The sequence below is a fragment of the Thunnus thynnus genome, chromosome 11 (genome assembly GCF_963924715.1).
Source record: "Thunnus thynnus chromosome 11, fThuThy2.1, whole genome shotgun sequence".
NCBI classification, from domain to species: domain Eukaryota; kingdom Metazoa; phylum Chordata; class Actinopteri; order Scombriformes; family Scombridae; genus Thunnus; species Thunnus thynnus.
Window position 1 is genome coordinate 24,080,814 of NC_089527.1, and position 19,935 is coordinate 24,100,748.

Consider the following 19,935-nt stretch of genomic DNA (forward strand, 5'->3'; position numbering starts at 1 on the left):
CATATTTGACATTTTTTCTGCACACTGTCTTAGTAAGATGAGAATGCCAGCAATGTAGTTTGTTGGGGTGTGTGGAGGGTGTGGTCCTGTGCATCTGTATTGTAGGTGTGGTGCAGTGTGCCTCTTTTGTAGATAGCAGTCCAGGCAGTTGCCTGTTGCACATTTCTGTCTCTTTATAGAGGCCTAATCTTACAGCACACCTTATCTGCAGATTACCCTAACCTAGACCAACTGGATGGATAAAAATAGGAGCAGCTAACCTGTATCTAGGCACAAGGTTCACTCATCACTTGGGCTGGACATTGTGCCAGGCATGCGATGTTAGTGACATTAGTCAAAGGCCCACTGTTTATGGCCTACTAGCTACTGTTCTTGCATGCGGTGCTGTTTGGATTATGTAATTGTAAGGGGGAATATCAGATGATTTGAGTCATAAAAAAATTCTCTCACCTCTAGCAGCAGCTTCTCTATGTGTGTATCAACACAAGAGGCCACAGAGAGCTCTGGCAAAAAATACTGGGTGAAGAAGTTAGCGTAACTGGCTCTTGCCACAGCGCAGTCCAATAACAAATACATACTATAGATCCTGCACTTCTATTTAATGGCCACTATGACACAACTTTTTCCAATTTCCAATGTCTTCCTTCTTCCTCCTCTCTCAGATCTACTACACAGGAAAGTACCAAAGCCTGGGTATAAAGCAGGGCGGCCCGTCAGCAGGGAAATGGGTGGAATTGCCTGTCACAAAGTCTCCCAAGATCCTTCAGTTTTCAGTCGGCCACGATGGCTCTCATGCGCTATTAGTAGCTGAAGACGGAAGTGTGTTTTTTACAGGCTCCGCCAGCAAAGGAGAGGACGGAGAGTCCAGTAAGACAAATTTAAACTAGAATTATTTATATATCACCAAAATAGATTCAGCCTTTGATCAACACAAAATCAATGCTGGCTCAGTTCTAAAGCTGATGTGTCATTTTCCTCTGCAGCTAAAAGTCGCAGGCAGCCTAAGCCCTACAAGCCTAAGAAGATGATCAAATTAGAGACCAAGACAGCAGTGTACACAGCTTGCAACAATGGCAGCAGCAGCATTGTCACCAAGGATGGAGAGCTCTACATGTTTGGCAAAGATGCCATTTACAGTGACAGCACCTGTGAGTGGACTGACGAATTTTCATCCTTAAGGATTTTTTCTGTGATGATTCAGTAGAATAAATATATATTTGTCAACAATATTTCTCTATTGGAAGTCATGTTATTCACTTTCTTTCTTTTCATAATTATTACTTTCCTCTCCACAGGCCAGGTGACAGACCTGAAAGGTCACTTTGTAACTCAGGTTGCCATGGGAAAGGCCCATACATGTGTCCTGACCAAGACTGGAGAAGTGTGGACATTTGGGGTGAATAATAAGGGCCAGTGTGGCAGGGACACTGGAGCTATGAGCCAGGCAGGGAAAGGTGAGCAAATGTACAAATACAGACAAAATACCATGTTGGCTCGAACAAGACGACCCTGATTATAAGATGACCCCTCCTTGAAATAAGAACATTAAACCCCACATTTGTCTATCAGTCACATACTCTCACTTCTGTCAGACTCTTGGAGGCAATCAGAGTTATTTTCTCCAGCAGTTAGCATTTTTCAGACTGTCTTCTTGTCTTTTTTTTTTAGCTCATTTATCATCTGTGACAGCAGTAGTTCTTGGCTGCTTGACAGATTATTCAGTCCGTGGTCCATTTCTAAAGTGAAGACATTGGAAGGCGCATTTGACTCATTTTCACTCGTCATGAATTATTTCCCCCTGTGGCAGAAAAACACATCACATGAACCTTCGGAAACTCCTGCAGGTTAAACTGAGCTAACACAAAACACACATTAAGGTTGCAGACAACCTATAATGCAACACTCTCTTTAGGAGCTGGTGTTACTGCGGTACTCTCTCCATTCAAAAAGTGTCTCTGATCTTGTGTGAACACGTAAATATCTAGTTCTCCAATATAAGACGACCCCCACTTTTTAAATGTATTTCCAGAATAAAATATCATCTTACATTCAGGTCAATACGGTAAATACACATGCAACATTATACTGTTTCTTACATCTACATTGGCTTTGTAGTACATTCATTCTGTCACTTGTGCTGTATGTATATGCTTGTTGTAGCGTTTGGTGTGGAGAGCATGGCCACAGCTATGGATGAGGACCTGGAGGATGAGCTAGAGGAGAAAGAGGAGAAGAGCATGATGTGTCAGCCAGGCATGCACAAGTGGAAGCTGGACCAGTGCATGGTTTGCACAGTGTGTGGAGACTGCACTGGCTACGGTGCCAGCTGTGTCAGCAGTGGACGGCCAGACAGAGTACCAGGGGGGTAAGAAGACAGTATTCGTACAGCACTTGTGTGTGATGAGACAGGGGATTATCTTCCTAACTACATTATATATCTTTGTGTTTATCATTATGTGAACGTGTTATCTGCCTGTGTATTTCTCTGTCCACCAGTATTTGTGGCTGTGGGTCTGGGGAGTCTGGTTGCTCAGCGTGTGGCTGTTGCAAAGCTTGTGCCAGGGAGCTGGATGGTCAGGAGGCCAGACAGAGAGGCATCTTTGATGCTGTGAAGGAGATGATTCCATTGGACCTGCTGCTAGGTATATCTACTGATATCTTTTATGACTTCATGCCTCCCCCCCGCTTTGCCCTGTCATTCATACAACATTCACGTCTCACCTGTATCACCACTTGCATTATCTACATTTTGCACACAAAGTCTGATAAATCATAAGCATGCTAAAAGCTCATGCATACATGATGTGATATTCCAATTTTCACTTGCGTGCAGTATGCTTCATCCTCTATCATTGATCAGAATAAATGACTGTCTTGAACGGGGAGTTGGGCAAGCTATCTGTATATGTGCCAGTGTGCTGCCTATGCTGCATATGTCACACTTGTCTGTTGCATTTGCTTAAATGCAGTATTTCACATATCCGTTGTCGCTCATCCTTTATTTGTTCTTGTGCTGTGCAGAGTCATTGCTTCTCCATCGCATCTCTCCATCATTCATTGATGTGTGTCTTGTTTTGTTCTGCTCTGCTCTGTCTTCCCTCCTCCTCCTGCTGCTGCTGCATCCTGTCTCGGCTGCGTGTACCTGGGGCCTTTTGTGTTTTCAGCTGTGCCTGTCCCTCCCCCTCCAGGAGTGAACATCGAGGAGCACATTCAGATCCGTCAGGAGGAGAAACGGCAGAGGATCAACCGCCGGCACAGGCTGGAGGAGGGCCGAGGTATGGATCAATGCTAGACAGAATGGGACTATGCTTAGGGAAGAAATGTGTGGTTTTTGTTGGTTTTAGGAAATAAAGATTTCTGAATTCAACGTAAACACGTTAAATTAATTGAGAATTTAACGTAAGCACAGGGAGAGAGTGAAAGTGGGGGCTGGGAATAATGAATAGGCTGAGGTTACAAACAGTTTGTCCATCCCTTTTTAGTTTGAAATAACTTTCAGGTGCTGTGTGAGCGTGGGTGTTGTGCCTTGGTGACTTCCCCCTTGCTTGTGTCTTATAATTTTTCAGTGAGTGTGTATTGTTTTGGTGTAGTATTATCATGTGTTCTTTCCCATGTGTGAGCATTGTGCATGCATGTGAAAGTTTCTTTCTCCCCCAGGCCCCCTTGTTTTTCCTGGTCCCATTTTTATGAACCAGCGTGAGCAGGCCCTAGCCAGAATAAGACCCCTTCAGGCACTAAGGCATAAACGGGACAAGCACAAAGGTACTATGGTCTTCACTAACTCAACGGGTGCAGAGACACCCCTTTGACTCATCTCCCAATCTGGCTGTCCCGCCCACCTCCTCTTTCACTCTCTGAAGGCAGGACTCTTGTGTCTTCACCAGGTCGCATGGTAACGAACGAAGTAGCCTGATGGCAAGAAGCACTCACTTTGACTCACAGTTGAGAAATGACTATGAAGCCTTTAGACTGGGTTTACCAGCCTCTTCAACATGCTTGTTCTATTTTGTATTTGATTTATTTTATTTTCCTTTAGCAATGTTACCATAGGAAACGACTGTACAATAAAGATTTGGTCTGTTATACAACAATTCTAACTCTTGGACTAGGATGCCTTCTCTACCTACTGCTGCTGTTCAGCCTTAAATAGAAATCAGTGTCCTTGTCTAACTGGATTTAGCATCACTCCCATAACAGCTGATTTGTCACTTGGTGGGTACAACTGCAGCATCACAAGCAGATGAAACGGCAGGTACTGGGAAGAGCAAGCTTTGATGAATGACAAGCTAAAAAAATATGACACAGAAGGAACAGTTGTTAGTTTTAAAATACGTATTTTTAGATGAGAAAACTCACAGACTTGAAAACATTTCAACACCTACGAACTTGGCTTAACAATAAGCTTTTCAGGTACTTGGCCATCAGACAAGTAAGTGTCAGTATTAATTGTCTTAAGAAATAGTCACTTGTCAGAAGTGAACTATTCAACCAAGGAACAACAGATATGTAAATGATTTCAGTAACACCCAAATTTATTTTTCAAATATTCAGCAGCAAACACAAAACACAGTCAATCTATATTTATAGTGTATTGTTTCTAGATCTTATTTCCTTTGTGAAATCCAAAGTAACCAGGAGGAAAGAGGACACAAGACAACACTTCACTCTTGAGAATTCTCTACTTTTTACAGCGTTCAGAGCAAAATATGCTGTTTAACACGCAAACAGTAGCAAACTCTTGAAATGCTTACAATTGTTGCCTGCACAAATATCAAAAGCAACTATTATTTTTGTCTGTAGATGGTGCACATTGGCAGGTCTACATCTGCCCATCTAAACAGCAGCTGCTGTAACTTCTCTTGCTGATAGGTGGCGCAGGTTGGACTGGAACTGCAGGTCTAAGACTTGCTTGGACCAAAATCCATCACTAGCTTTAGCATGTCCCAATTTCGTCCTTAGCTGTGAGCAGCTCCTCCATTTCCTTTGTGCAATGCATTGTCGGAAAATAGTGTCTATCAACAGCACATTCAAAAATGAAGCAGTTAGTATGGAGACTGATTTCTGACTATACTTTATTTAGCCACTTTTCCAGTGTGAGCACATTACATACTCAAAAGCTGTGTAGAAGTAGTGTGTAGTATTGAATTGTGACAGCTTCTGTTGGATGAACATATCTGATCTGAAAACCCTTCAAACAAGTAATCTCTGTTAAGGATAACAGTGAGTTTGTTGTCATGTTACATTGTTAAATTCATGTACGATAACTGATGCCACATAGTATTATAGTTTAGAGCAGCAGTTGTTTCCTACTTAATGTCAGTTAGGAAATTGAGACGTGTTTACTTTGCTGAATAACGTTCCTCTGCAGAACTGTACATTGTGGTTGTAAGACCTGGTTATTTGGGATACTTCCCCTTCTTCTTCATAATATTGCTCTCCTGAAGAGGAAGGGGTGTTCCACATCCCTCACCTGGCAATATTGATGTATCTGTCTGTGACTTCCAAAACAGCTTTTGTGTGCTTTAAATGTCATTTAAGAACACTTATTTGCACTCACTGACATTTAGAGTTGTGTCCACGAGCTTAACTTTCAACCCTACCCTATGAATCTTTGGGCCAAGAGCCAGTCAATATTTATTTTACATTTACTGTGTATTGAAACTTAAAAACTTAATCCGTCTATCTCATGTGGCTGACCACAATGAACTGGTTCCTGGTCCAAAACGGTATTGACAGTTATTATATTTACTGTAATGCATGGGTCTCTATCCAACTTTTTCCACTCACACGCCACAACTCTGACCTCTTACACAGGGCTCAGGGTAAACCAGATTTCCTTTTTCTCATTGAACACAGACAAAAAAAGTCTAATTATTTGATAAACAAACCATCTGTCCACTAAAAGTTTTAACTCTCGGAGAGAAGTGTTTTTTAATGGGACTGGTTGCCAAAAGCCATTCTGTTACAGAGGTGTTGTTTCCCTCCTTTCTATTTCGGCATGCTTTTCCCCGTTCTTCCTTTTTTCTTTTGAGTCCTCTTATTTCCTCCAGCTCAGTTTTCCAGGACTGTGCAGAGACATCCACTTGGGCGGTCTGAAGTTGCAACTCAACTTCACTCTCTTCCCACTCCTCTACTCAAATGTGCTGACTTGAGTGTTTGCCTTGTAGATGGCAGCAGTGAGCGTGGAGAGAAGGATGCCAGTAAAATAACCACCTACCCACCGGGGGCAGTGAGATTTGACTGTGAGCTGCGAGCTGTGCAGGTCAGCTGCGGTTTTCACCACTCAGGTAGGTTCATGGCTGCTTCTGGGTAGATTTGTCTGCATATTATATCAAGAAAAAAAAGAGGGGCCGACCTTGAGGTGAAGAAAGTACAAAATAAAACTTGTTCCTCTTGCCTTACAGTGGTGCTGATGGAGAATGGAGATGTCTACACGTTTGGATACGGCCAACATGGCCAGCTAGGACATGGTGATGTCAACTCCAGGTATTGCTTCTGTTGACTTAACAGACATAAACATACAGACCAACAGAAATTGACACACAACCTACAACTAATGTTTCTACCTGCTAGGGGTTCTCCTACTCTGGTGCAGGCTCTTCCAGGTCCCAGTATCCAGGTGACAGCAGGCAGTAACCACACGGTTGTTCTCCTCATGGATGGGCAAGTCTTCACATTTGGCAGTTTCTCGGTAAGAAAAACATTGTCCCTCATAAAATTTGTCAACAGCTGCTTTCTCAGAGCGTGCAGGATTCTTGTTTAAATCCAAAACTTCATGTCTTACACATGATGATGATAATGCTTAAGATGCCCATTTCAGTACATCACAAAATGTGCTCGAGCGTGAACATTGTCTCCTTGTTTTTCAGAAAGGGCAGCTGGGCCGGCCCATCCTAGACATGCCCTACTGGAATGCCAAGCCATCTCCCATGCCCAATATTGGTGCCAAATATGGACGCAAGGCTACCTGGATTGGTGCCAGTGGAGACCAAACGTTCCTGCGGATCGATGAGGCCCTTATCAACTCCCATGTCCTAGCTACTTCAGAGATCTTTGCCAGCAAGCACATCATTGGCCTCGTGCCCTCCTCTGTGTCTGAACCGCCTCCATTTAAATGCTTGCTTATCAACAAAATGGATGGAAGCTGCCGCACATTCAATGATTCTGAGCAGGAGGACCTACAGGGATTTGGCCTGTGTCTGGACCCTGTGTATGATGTCATATGGAGGTCAGTCCAAGGGCTATTCACATGAGTAATTAAAATGCTACCATTATGTTTTACTTTGGTTAGCCAGTATCTACCATAGAATGTACTACTGTATCTCCAAGGTGATATCACCAGTATTTATCCCCGTTTTTAAAGACTTAGGTAATACTTTCTACAGATAAACTTGACACGTTCTTTTTTGATTATTAAACCCTTTAACATGTTATCCTTAATCATGGTTCTTTTTGTGTTTTTAGGTTCCTGCCAGCTTCAAGAGAGATGTGGTGCTACAATGCAGTGATTGCTGATGCCAGGATGCCCTCTGCTACAGATCTACAGGCTCGCTGTAGTATCCTTAGCCCAGAGCTTGCATTGCCCTCAGGATCCCATGCCACCACCACTCGCTCTCATGGAGCTCTACACATCCTTGGTAATCATCGCACTAGCCACTCAGAAAAGTGTCATAGGTCTTATGAATCTTTTGTAAAAATGCACATAATGCTACAACACAAATGTTGATGGTTGATGCTAAGAGGAAGTATACTGTGGTGACCTATTAGGTTGCCTGGACACGCTGGCAGCCATGCAGGAGCTGAAGATGGGTGTAGCCAGTGCAGAGGAAGAGACCCAGGCAGTGATGAAGGTCTACTCCAAGGAGGACTACAGCGTGGTGAACCGCTTTGAGAGTAAGTGGGCTCTTTGTACAGAACAAACGATGAATACTGGAAGATACATTTGGCTATTATATGCTTTGGTTTCTTACGTGTTACTGTAATGCTGTAGGTCATGGTGGTGGTTGGGGCTACTCAGCCCATTCTGTGGAGGCCATTCGCTTCTGTGCTGATGCAGACATCCTGCTGGGTGGGCTGGGCCTGTTCGGGGGACGAGGAGAGTACACTGCTAAGATTAAGGTGAGCAATCCTCTGACATTTTTGTGTATTTATGAAGGGAAATAAGATTTATTACCCTTTAATCCATAGAGTGTGTGCTGCTGCAAATTGTATACACAGGTATCTCAAATGTACCAAATGAAAACTAGTTCAACTATTTTGTAGTTTTTGCAAAAATTTCCAAAAGTAATAACGGAGCTAAAGTCAAACCAAAATATTTAGTAGTCTGACCACAGTCAACAACATTGTAATAGATATCCCTCCTAAAGCTGATAAATTACCAAAGGAGATAATACACTCAGTGGATTAAGTGGGATTCTGGCATCAAATTCCAGGCTTTTAAAGTATATTAACCCAGTCCTGTTGTTGTGCAGCTTTTTGAGCTGGGGCCTGATGGAGGCGATCATGAGACAGATGGTGATCTGCTGGCTGAGACTGACGTACTGGCCTATGACTGTGCTGCCAGGTACTGTTTATGCATCAATGTGAACCATTCGAATGAACTGATGTTTCCCTTCTGATCTCACAGCTTTTCATGTAAAGAAAAAGTTTATATAATGATATCATCTCCATATCTTTCTACTAAGTACTGTTTTGTTGGGAGTAATTGTTAATTTTAGTTGAAGGTGTTTTTTTTTTCTCTATGCTTTTATCACAAATAGTTTGTGTCATTATTTTACAGACTGAAATAAATTTCAACTTTAATATTTGATAGTAGTGACTGATAATCTTTTCATTTTCAGAGAGAAATATGCCATGATGTTTGATGAGCCGGTGCTGCTGCAGTTGGGCTGGTGGTATGTGGCGTGGGCCAGAGTGTCTGGTCCCAGCAGTGACTGTGGCTCCCATGGACAGGCTACCATCACCACTGATGATGGGTAAAACTGATTTCACAACATAAGTAATGCTGTTGCGTTTGTAGATGAATTGATGTGTCATATTGTCACCTTTCTTTAGAAAAAAAAAAAAAAAAAAGTGAAATATTGGTCACAGTGATTTAATATATTTATTTTGTTTTTTTTTTCCTTTAGTGTGGTATTTCAGTTCAAAAGCTCTAAGAAATCAAACAACGGTACAGATGTGAATGCGGGTCAAATACCTCAGCTACTTTACAGGCAAGTAAAATTCCTCACATTGTGTTAACAGAGTTTAAAGCTTATTTTGTCTATTGGCTTGTCAAGTAAATGATTTTGTTTTTTCTTCGTAATTTAACAGGCTTCCTTCAAATGATGGTAATGCATCTAAAGGGAAACAGCAGACCAGTGAGCCAGTTCACATCCTTAAACGCTCGTTCGCTCGAACAGTCTCAGTGGTTAGTACTGTCTATGTTTTGAATAGAGTAATAAATATAATTTTGTACAGCATTGTGGCACTGCAATCAGCGTGTGTATGTGTGTGTGCGACTGTCTACCTCTGTCTCTCCTTAGGAGTGCTTTGAGTCCCTGCTGAGTATCCTTCACTGGAGCTGGACCACCCTGGTACTCGGTGTGGAGGAACTGCGAGGGCTGAAAGGCTTCCAGTACACAGCCACCCTGCTGGACCTAGAGAGACTGCGCTTTGTTGGCACGTGCTGCCTCCGCCTCCTCAGGGTCTACATCTGTGAGATCTTCCCCATTGCTGGTAGGAGCATCATTTTATCTTTGGAAACTTAATTGCTCATTTTCTGGGAAAAAGGAATCTGCAGTACTGCTTTTATTCATGAATCTACATAGTATGTGAATTGATATTAAAATTAAGAATAAACCGTAACAATGCTTTTAGTTATTAATGCCTGTCCTAATGATAAACAATGATTCATTGTTCAAAATTAGAATAAATTTGAGCATTGTAGGTAACTTGTCTTTGGCCTGCAAAACCTTAAAGCCTTCACAGAATAGATGATCTGTAGTTCATAGATTGATTATAGTTTACAGACATTATGTGGTGAATTTCAGGAAGTTCTTATTTCAAAATGTATACATTTGAATATAAGTCTTGATTTCAGAGTATAGCATCTGATAAGATCTCTTTTGATATGTTGTTTGGTTTCTAGCCAGCACCAAAGCTGTGGTGGAGGAGTCGAGCAAGCTGGCTGAGTGCGTGGGAAAGACGCGCAGTTTGCTGAAGAAGATCCTGTCAGAAGGTATGGACAACTGCCTGACCAAGCTGGACAACGACCCCCAGGGCTACTTATCTCAGCCGCTGACTCTGCTGGAAGCTGTGCTGCAGGAGTGCCACAACACCTTCACTGCTTGTTTCCACTCCTTCTACCCGACTCCAGCTCTGCAGTGGGCCTGTCTCTGTGACCTGCTCAACTGCTTAGACCAGGTTAGTTCCTGATGTTTGGCATTTTTATTTGATAATGTACAAAATGATGATTATAAAAATAGCTTGTGATTGATATTCTGTCAGTCAACTAAGTGACAAATTGTTTCAGATAAAATGTACAGCACGCCTACTTTTACATAATTTTAGATATGAAGTTTATACTCTTATCCAGAGCAACTGAATGTTTCAATGTCATATTTCTTTGGTTATTTAATGAACATCAGAGAAAGAAATTCACAAAAGATAATAAAATCAGAGATTCATTTATGACGTCCTCTCTGTTTTTCAGGACATTGCTGAGGCCAACTTTCGCACATCCAGCAGCCGTCTGCTGGCGGCGGTAATGTCAGCTTTGTGCAACACCTCGGTCAAGCTGACATCCATCCTGCCCATCGCATATGATGGGGAAGTGCTGTTGCGTTCCCTTGTCAAACAAGTCAGCACAGAGAACGACTCAGCCCTCGCTCACCGCTTCCCCCTGCTGGTGGCCCACATGGAGAAACTTAGCCATGTGAGTTTTTGCACGTCATACACATCAGATATTGTCACTTCAAAATGCTTACGAGTGTGGTCAGAGACCCAGGAAATGTTTTAGTGATGGAGAATATGATGGCCTCTGATCATTACCATATCCTATTCTTGTGAAAACAATCAAAACAATATCATATTGCACCTTCTTTCACAACCGTAGACTGAGGAGAACCTTATGGGCATGACCAGTTTCCGAGAGGTTCTGGAGAAGATGCTGGTGATTGTGGTGCTGCCAGTGAGGAAGAGTTTGAGGAAAGAAGTGGAGCTGTTCTCGCCGCATCTGGTCTCCAACACCTGTGGCCTGCTGGCCTCCATCGTCTCTGAGCTTACCGCTTCTGCCCTGGGCTCTGAGGTAACCTTTATATATATATATATATATCTACAACACACAAATGCACATTAAACCCAAAGGTAGGGCCAGAGGGCTTGGTCTTCGCAGACATTACACCACTCTAGTTTCCTTTAGAAAGACATTGAATCCTGATGTGCTCTTTGTTTTTCATGTCATCTGTTCTGTGTTTTCTGTGTTAACATCTGGTGTCTTTGTCATGGACAATTACATTGTGATTGTTGCCCACTGATCGGGATGCTCTCTGCCACATTCGATTTTATTTGGAACAGTTTCAGCTCACAATTATGTTAAAATGAAATCTCACTTTGCTTGATTGTTGTAGTCCAGCTGTGTAAGTTGTAGATGAGGTCACTGGTGATGACAGATCTGTCCACCAGAGTTCACATCTTTCCTCATTCCAAATCATTTTACTTAAAGCTCAATTGTTATACAACTAACTTTCCATAGTGACAGCTCTTGCTTGGAACAAAGCAATTTCTTAATGGTTGTCAAAAATCAGTAACAACAGGGGGGCAATGGATTTTTAGTATTATTTTATGATGAGTCATAAAGTGGGTTGGACTGTCTGATGTCTGTTGCTCTCCCTCTCTCACATTCTTTATTCAATTATCATCACTCTGTCTGTTCACACGCATACCCATGTACCGCAGTCAAGATACTTAAGTTCTCATTGCCATAGTAACCGCCACTCGGCTGCAGACCTCACCATCACAGTTTTTTTTTCCCCCCAGTCTGTTGTTAGGGAAAAAACTCTTCCTCCCCAGGGCACCTGAATACGTCCCTCTGCAGCTGTGTCTGGCTCCCTGTAGTCAGCAGGGTGATATAAATAGTAACAGATTACCTAACACTTGCCAAACATTAGATGTTTATATGACAAGACCTTTTTTCTGCACTGTTTTTGTCTGTAAATGAAAGACATGGATGGCATTCATATATGGATAACATCCATTACATTATTTTTTATTCTTTGTCTTCAATAAAGCCACCTAATGGTACACATACTGCTTTTTGATGATGATCTTTATGCAGAGAACTGGATTTTCAGTCAGAATTTCATTGTTTGATAATATTTGCAGTAGAACTTGGGTATTCCTCTTTTAATCTGTTTATCAGCCCTACGAGGTTTGTAAAAGGTTTGATATAATGATTACATATCTTATTGTTTCCTTGCTTATTAGGTTGATGGGCTGAACTCTCTGCACTCTGTGAAAGCATCTCCTAACCGTTTCACCAAAACAAGCCAGGGCCGCAGTTGGAACACGGGCAATGGGTCTCCGGATGCCATCTGTATGACAGTGGACAAGCCAGGCGTTGTGCTGGTTGGCGTCTGTGTGTATGGAGGAGGGGGCATCCATGAGTATGAACTAGAGGTGCTCGCTGATGATGTAAGAGATTATAAAGATTTCAGATTATATGTAAGTGCTCTCTGGTATTGCTGACCAAGATTTCAAGCTTTGTTATTTCACTATTTGTACCATATTTGTTCCCTCACCCTTCAGGCGCAGACAGAGCACCCAGGGGACTCGGCACATTCTCACAGGTGGACATCTCTAGAGCTGGTGAAGGGTACCTACAGCACAGATGATTCCCCCAGTGATATTGCTGAGATTCGCCTGGACAAGGCTGTGCCACTCAAGGTACATATACAGTACCAGTCAAAAGTTTAGACACACTTTCTCATTCAAGTGAATTTGACAGTGTGTCCAAACTTTTGACTGGTACTCTATATCAATGAAATAATATTTATATGGTTTGCTGTTGAGATACAACTGTGAGGATGAAACTATTGTCTAAATTCATACAATATGAGGCTGGTTTTGGATAAAATAGTCTGAATTTATTCTTTTGTAGGAAGGGGTGAAGTATGCTGTTCGATTACGAAACTACGGCAGCAGGACTGCTAACGGGGATGGAGGTATGACCACAGTGCAGTGCTCTGATGGTGTGTCCTTCACATTCAGCACCTGCAGCTTGAGTAGCAATGGGACCAACCAGACAAGAGGACAGATCCCACAGATTCTCTACTACAGGTAATCACAAAGCAAGAATTTTCCTACATCAGATATCTGAAGTATTTGGGGGGTTTTTTCTGACCAAAGTGTTGTCTCATGGCTGAAGGAGTGAGTACGATGGTGATCTCCAGTCCCAGCTGCTGAGCAAAGCCAATGAGGAGGACAAAAACTGTAGCCGAGCTCTCTCCGTGGTCAGCGCTGTGGTCAGAGCTGCAAAGGACCTGCTTCACAGGGCATTTGCTGTTGATGGTAAGCTCAAAAAACCTATACTTGTAACTTGGTAACTGCTGACAGCTACTCATACTAAATTTATATCATATCTGTTCAGCCTGTTTTCAGTTTTATCTATGTCCTTTGTTGTCTCCAGTGGATGATATCCCCGAGCTACTAAGTTCCTCCAGTCTGTTCTCCATGCTCCTCCCCCTTATCCTGGCCTACATTGGCCCTGTGGCTGCATCTGTACCTAAGGTAAGAGGTCAAACCAGGAGGTAAAACTCTTCATCTTTGACTAATAAATTGTCTTTCCCTCATGTGGCATTATGGTGACTCATCTACCCCATCCAGGCTGCTGTTGAGGTCTTTGGACTGGTTCAAGAGCTGTTACCTGCTGTCTCCGCCCTCAACCAAAAATACGCTCCACCCACCTTCAATCCCAACCAGTCAACAGACAGCACGACTGGCAACCAGCCTGAGCAGGGCTTGTCGGCTTGTACCACCTCAAATCACTACTCAGTAATTGAGAGCGACCACCCTTACAAGCAATCTGGTGTCACGCAATACAGGGTAAGTTATCCTTTAGCATGTTAACAGCTTAGCAAGTAACTTACAACTGAGAAAGTAAGAGACAAGAACGTCATTCAAATTGAAACTAATCCTTTTATGCATCACCTTGCCCCAGGTATCATTCCCAGATTGTGTCCGTTGGACCACCATCGAGTTTGACCCACAGTGTGGCACTGCACAGCCAGAGGATGTCCTACGTCTGCTCATCCCCAGCCGCACCCTCCACCTGTCCTGCCTCGGGGGCAAACCTCTGATCCATGACACCATCAATACCTGGACTGAGCTCAAGAAGTTCTCTGGTTCCACGGGATGGCCAACCACTGTCCTTGTGCTCCCAGGTGAGAAAGGCAGAGCAGTGCAGCATTTATTATTGGACATATAGCTTCAGGCATTACGATAAAATTATCATTTTGAACAGCACCACATTAAATCCCTAAGTTCCAAAAACCAGAGACTTAGTAAATGTCACTGAGCATGTAAATGCATTGAAGGTCTTTGCTAAGCTAGTGTGCACTGCCCAAGTTATTGTTCCAGAAGTTCAGTTTGTAAGGCAGCAGCACTGTATAGCACTCCTAAGATCAGAGCCAGGGATAACATGCTTACATACCTGAAAGGGGGGACTGAGAGCAAGAGGCCCTCAAACTGCCTGTACTATGGTGACCACAAAGCCCCACAAAGGCTAATCTATGCTGAGCAAGAAAAGCAGGCACTTATCCTGTATTAAAATGAATGTGTCAACTGTAACAGCGCAAGCAATGTTAATGTTTTGTCATGTTATGTAGTATAAATAAGTAGTAACACCATTGTAAATCCACCAATTATTATTTACAGAACACTTCCCACCACCTGTCTCACCCTTCATTCACTGTTTTTCTGTCCTCTCTACTTTCAGGAAATGAAGTTCTGTTTTCATTGGAAACAGCCTCGGATTATGTGAAAGATGAGAAAGCTTGCTTTTACGGCTTTAAGTGTGTGGCTGTGGGATATGAATTCAACCCTGGCCCTGATGAGGTACAGCCATTGTATATTTTTCTGTGAATCGTGTAGCAGGTTGGCCTTCTGTCTGTCTGGATAATAGTTGCCTGTGTTTGGGAATCATAATTAGATCTCACGAGTAAGCTGCATTCTGTATGTTATCTGTATAATGAGAAATGTGTGTGCAGCCAGAGAAAATTTCGAATGGACAACTTTTTGATTAAAGCCTTTTGGATGTTTCAGGGTACCATTCAACTAGAGAAAGAGCTGGCCTACCTGGGCAGTGTGTGTGCTGCGGCTCTGATGAAGAAAGACCTTGCACTCCCTATAGGTATGGAAAATAATGGATGAGGGTATTTTCTGGGGCAATGGTTAATAACCTGTACTTATGATATCATGATACATTGTATTGTGTTATTGATGGGAGCAAATTCATCTTATGTGACATCTCAAGTAAAGCATTCATCTCTTACTCTAATCTTGTAATTTCAGGCAATGAGTTGGAGGAGGATCTTGAGATTCTTGAGGAAGCCTCTCTTCAGGTGTGTCATCTGCTAAATTCAGAGATATTGTTTAGGAATCAAAATTATCTTGTGAAAAGAATTTTTATCTGCACTCTTCCCTCCTTGATTCCTCTTTCCTTTGCCCTCATCTAGGTGTGTAAGTCCCACTCTGGGATACTGGGGAAGGGTCTGGCCTTGTCTCACTCCCCCACCATTCTAGAGGCCCTGGAGGGGAATCTGCCTCTGCACCTTCAAACCAATGAGCACTCTTTCCTTGAGGACTTCATCACATGTGTACAGAGCTCAAGTGGAGGACGACTGGCAAGGTAAGATTTTGTGCAAGGAGCCAGCTTGTGCACCTCTAGCTGTCTCTTGTCAATTCTTCTTACCTGACAAGAACAAAAAAATGAACTGTTCATTACCAATTCTGAAATATGCAATAGTGGTGAACTGCATATTAGCTTTGCCCCTACAATTTAGGTTCTCTTACAAACATTCCTTTTGGCGTCACAATATGGGGAATGCTCTCTCAGCATCATCCTCAGAAGCCTCTATATCATTATTCCAGCCAGTAGTTCACTCTTCACCATTGAGTAGGCTTTGAGAGCGCATGTTAGCTGTTGCCATAAACCTATCACCACTGTTAACTGACCCAACTAACAGTGTTGGCTACTGCGTACAGCCACCAAGCCAGGTACCACAAGCTGTAGTCCACTAAGCATACCACACCTGCCCAACCCCATTAAAAGATTTTTGCAAAACAAAACAAACTCCTTGTCTTGCTCGCCTAAGCTAACTATACCAAGCGAAGACAGACACCAAACCACCACCCCGAATGAGTCCCTTTGGTTACAAAATCTCAGGTTTGGACACTCATAGTGTTTGTGTGTTATGTGCATCGGGTTGCATTCAGTGTATATATAAGTGTTACATGCCCAGGTGGCATTATCTATTCCACTTTGGGAAATTCGTCCCATTCAGATGGTGTCTGCAAATGCTGAGATTAATAACATCTTCACAAGTGGTGATTCCACGAGGCAGACTCTACAGATGCCACTCGTCGACAGTGATGGTTGGCATCACTGGGGTTGAGCACGTCATTTTCACCACCATATCAGTCACTGGGATAAGCTTATCTGGCAATATGGTAGACTGCATATTCCTCATAGTGAGACTCCGAAAGGAATGCTTGAGAGAGAGCTTGAGGTTACTTATCCCGTAACCCCTGTTTACCGATAACATGAATGAGGTGTCTCACTAGAGCACCCTCTGGGTGTAAAGCGAGGAAAAGGAAGGCTTATCTTGAATGATGAGTGCTGCCATGTCGATAGGTGAGAAGCATAGCTCCTCCTTGACACAAGCATTAGGACTGGAATAATGATATAGAGGCTTCTGAGGAATAACGCAGAGAGAGCGTTCCCCATAGTGCTACATCTCACTCATGTTATCAGAGAACACGGGCTTACAGGATAAGTAACCTTAAGCTTTGATTGGTAATGCCCAGGCATCATTACAAATGAGTCATTTACTATCCTGTCAATGTCCCTTTGATCTTTTCTTCTAGGTGGCTGCAGCCAGACTCTTATGCAGACCCCCAGAAGACGTCTCTGATCCTGAACAAAGATGACATTCGCTGTGGGTGGCCAGCTACTGTTGTCGTACAGACCAAAGACCAGTATGGAGATGTGGTGCATGTCCCTAACATGAAGGTCAGGATAACTGTTTTAGCTTCTCTGCTTCAGAGACATAAGTATTTTATAAAACTGAAATGACAGAAAAATTTATTGTCATTGTCAAATCCTCCAAGTAGTGTTGTGGTTCTTTAAAGTTGTTATTAACATTGTACTACTGTCTCACATCTCTTATGTTCCTCATCTGTTTAATTTCCAGGTGGAGGTAAAGGCTGTGCCTGTTTCCCAGAAGAAGTCGTTGCAGCAGGAGAATGTGAAGAAGCTGCAGCGGCTACCTGGAAGCTCCTCTCCTTCGTCCTCTGGTCCCGACCTAACGTTTGGAGGTCTGCCCATGCCCAAGCTGGAGGCCACATACGAGCCCATGATTGTGAAAGAAGCTCGCTATATTGCTATTACCATGATGAAGGTCAGCCTCATGTAACTGACTTACAACTCACTCACAAACTATCTTGTTTACCCTTAGCAAGCTGCAGATTTGCATACGGGGTAGCTGTTTGGTCATCAGATCTGTTGTTCACATACCAAACATTATAAAGTTAATAATGAAATCTGTCAAAATTATTTGTACAGAAATATATTTCACAGAGGTCCAAGGGCTGAGATAAAGATAACAGGCCTGAAAATTTACTACTTTTTCTGTAATTATGATATTGCTCTAGATTTTGTTACCTCAATACTTGTGCTCTTTGTGATTTTTAGGCATATGAAAACTACTCCTTTGAAGAGTTGCGCTTTGCTTCCCCTACCCCAAAGAGGTAAGTGAGATAATGCAGAACCAAGCACATTTTCCATTTAGATACAATCTACTTACTGTTTATATCCCACTTAGGCCCAGTGAGAACATGCTGATTCGTGCCAACACTGATGGGACCTACAGTGCCAACTGGACGCCAGGAGCAGTAGGCCTTTATACAATCCACGTCACCATTGATGGAATTGAAATAGGTAAGCTATGTCAAAGTAATTTAATGTATGTCCGTAAGAACAGCACTTCTGTCCTCTGAAGCTTTTCCCACACAGTGAATAGAAGGTATGCATTGATGTATTTTATATATGTGATACCACCACCAACAACAACAATAAGCTTGCTACGGCCATTATGCATGGGAAGAGCTGTGTGTATATTTTACACCACGATCTGTACGTACCAGACAGTCCGTGCTCTGTGAATGCTGAAATGTGGCCATAGTTTGAGTTTCCAGACAAACACAGGATATAAATATCCTACATGTAGCTTTACACCTGTGAAGTAACTACCCTGTGGCCTTGATGTCTGAGCTTTTATAAGCTTAGTGTAACTTAGTGAAAACAACACGTTGGACCCTGAAAGTCAGTTGTGCACTGTACAATGGTGACATTTTGAGACTAAAATGCCCCTTTTAAAATTAATCATTAATGCACATACACTTAAATGTATTTTAACATGTAATTATGTAGTTTTTGTGCTAAATGGTAAGTTTTGCTTATTTTAGTCAGTTAACATTTGAGTTGATGGTTTTACTCTAAAGGATTTGGACTGGATGTTTCATTGTTGCTGCTGCCAGTGGAAAACATGAGTAAAGCGCAACTTTTGAGCCTAGTCAGTAACATGTACTTCAGAGGATACTGTGGTTAACTGTGGATAGACTATTGTGATATTTATTACACGTTTCATTCAGAAACCTGTGTGCTTTTGGTTAGTTTTTTCACTAGCCCCTTAGAAAGTAATTCTTTGCTTGATTCTTTCTGAATCTGTTCACACAGATGATTGAACAGCTCTTTTGAGCAGTGTTTTTCATGTTTTTTTACAAAGTGTAAATGCTGAATTTTGCATGTTTGCCACACAGGGGAGAGTGACTAGCAAGCGGTATTACATGCAAACCCTTTGTAAGATAAATCAGTATTTCCATCCTTTAAATTGTGTATCTTTTTAGATGCTGGCTTGGAGGTAGAAGTCAAAGACCCTCCCAAAGGCATGATACCGCCTGGCACTCAGATGGTCAAACCAAAAGCTGAACCTCAGCCCAGCAAGGTGAGATTTTTCTTATGATTAAACATCGGCATAACAAAGCATATTAACAAACCTATAAAATGCATACATACTTGAAATCACCCATCAAATACAACTCAACAGACCAAAAACAATGTGTCCTGTCTTGTACACTTGCTGACAATTTCTAAATACAGGTACAAACCATTAAACTCAATTCTTACCAACTTGTTCAATTAAGAAATATTTTGATATGAACTCTGAAAGGAAAGACTCCCTCTAATGTGAAAGGATTGTTAGAATTGCTCTTCACACTGAAAATCGACACCTTTTGCACCTCTGCACAGCGTTTACCTTTTTTCACCTTGTTTTGGTTTGCTGGTCTGATGAACCAATTACTGGTCAACAGAATGTCATGGATATCTGTCTGGTCATTAGGTGGTAATTGGGAGGACTCCAGTGTGATGTTGCTGTACTTGGTTGAATGTGCAAATAAGCACATGCTTGCTGATATGTTTCCCATAACGTGATGAGGTGATACATTAAGGCTCATCCATGTGTTTGTTTGGAGTCTTTCTGCCACTTAGTGGTAAAATCTCTTCATGTAGATTAAGAGTTATTCACAATACTCAGGTTATAGTGTGCATGTGACCACTATATATCAGCCTTGTCGTTTGTTCTAGCTGCAGTGATTGATTATTACTTACTAAATAAA

General features: G+C 42.3%; 1 protein-coding gene across 11 annotated transcripts in view; it reads left to right on the top strand.

Moving 5' to 3' along the window:
* The window catches only part of mycbp2 (MYC binding protein 2), a 63,545-nt gene that overhangs the window by 20,395 nt on the left and 23,215 nt on the right, over positions 1–19,935 (top strand). For 7 of the 11 annotated variants that reach the window (XM_067604002.1, XM_067604005.1, XM_067604013.1 and 4 more), the window contains exons 12-49: positions 663–867; positions 984–1,148; positions 1,296–1,454; positions 2,161–2,365; positions 2,497–2,642; positions 3,165–3,275; positions 3,658–3,762; positions 6,168–6,287; positions 6,405–6,486; positions 6,574–6,691; positions 6,870–7,228; positions 7,465–7,637; positions 7,768–7,893; positions 7,991–8,118; positions 8,472–8,563; positions 8,841–8,975; positions 9,129–9,212; positions 9,313–9,409; positions 9,525–9,717; positions 10,130–10,404; positions 10,694–10,915; positions 11,096–11,287; positions 12,466–12,672; positions 12,787–12,924; positions 13,139–13,317; positions 13,406–13,548; positions 13,667–13,767; positions 13,864–14,082; positions 14,198–14,420; positions 14,975–15,093; positions 15,301–15,388; positions 15,550–15,599; positions 15,714–15,886; positions 17,125–17,269; positions 17,451–17,657; positions 17,951–18,006; positions 18,081–18,196; positions 19,165–19,262. In XM_067604002.1, coding sequence (XP_067460103.1) covers positions 663–867; positions 984–1,148; positions 1,296–1,454; positions 2,161–2,365; positions 2,497–2,642; positions 3,165–3,275; positions 3,658–3,762; positions 6,168–6,287; positions 6,405–6,486; positions 6,574–6,691; positions 6,870–7,228; positions 7,465–7,637; positions 7,768–7,893; positions 7,991–8,118; positions 8,472–8,563; positions 8,841–8,975; positions 9,129–9,212; positions 9,313–9,409; positions 9,525–9,717; positions 10,130–10,404; positions 10,694–10,915; positions 11,096–11,287; positions 12,466–12,672; positions 12,787–12,924; positions 13,139–13,317; positions 13,406–13,548; positions 13,667–13,767; positions 13,864–14,082; positions 14,198–14,420; positions 14,975–15,093; positions 15,301–15,388; positions 15,550–15,599; positions 15,714–15,886; positions 17,125–17,269; positions 17,451–17,657; positions 17,951–18,006; positions 18,081–18,196; positions 19,165–19,262 — 5,754 coding nt within the window. The remainder of the gene's footprint in view (positions 1–662; positions 868–983; positions 1,149–1,295; positions 1,455–2,160; positions 2,366–2,496; positions 2,643–3,164; positions 3,276–3,657; positions 3,763–6,167; positions 6,288–6,404; positions 6,487–6,573; positions 6,692–6,869; positions 7,229–7,464; positions 7,638–7,767; positions 7,894–7,990; positions 8,119–8,471; positions 8,564–8,840; positions 8,976–9,128; positions 9,213–9,312; positions 9,410–9,524; positions 9,718–10,129; positions 10,405–10,693; positions 10,916–11,095; positions 11,288–12,465; positions 12,673–12,786; positions 12,925–13,138; positions 13,318–13,405; positions 13,549–13,666; positions 13,768–13,863; positions 14,083–14,197; positions 14,421–14,974; positions 15,094–15,300; positions 15,389–15,549; positions 15,600–15,713; positions 15,887–17,124; positions 17,270–17,450; positions 17,658–17,950; positions 18,007–18,080; positions 18,197–19,164; positions 19,263–19,935) is intronic. The other 4 variants (XM_067604003.1, XM_067604014.1, XM_067604006.1 and 1 more) reach the window with 3 other exon arrangements.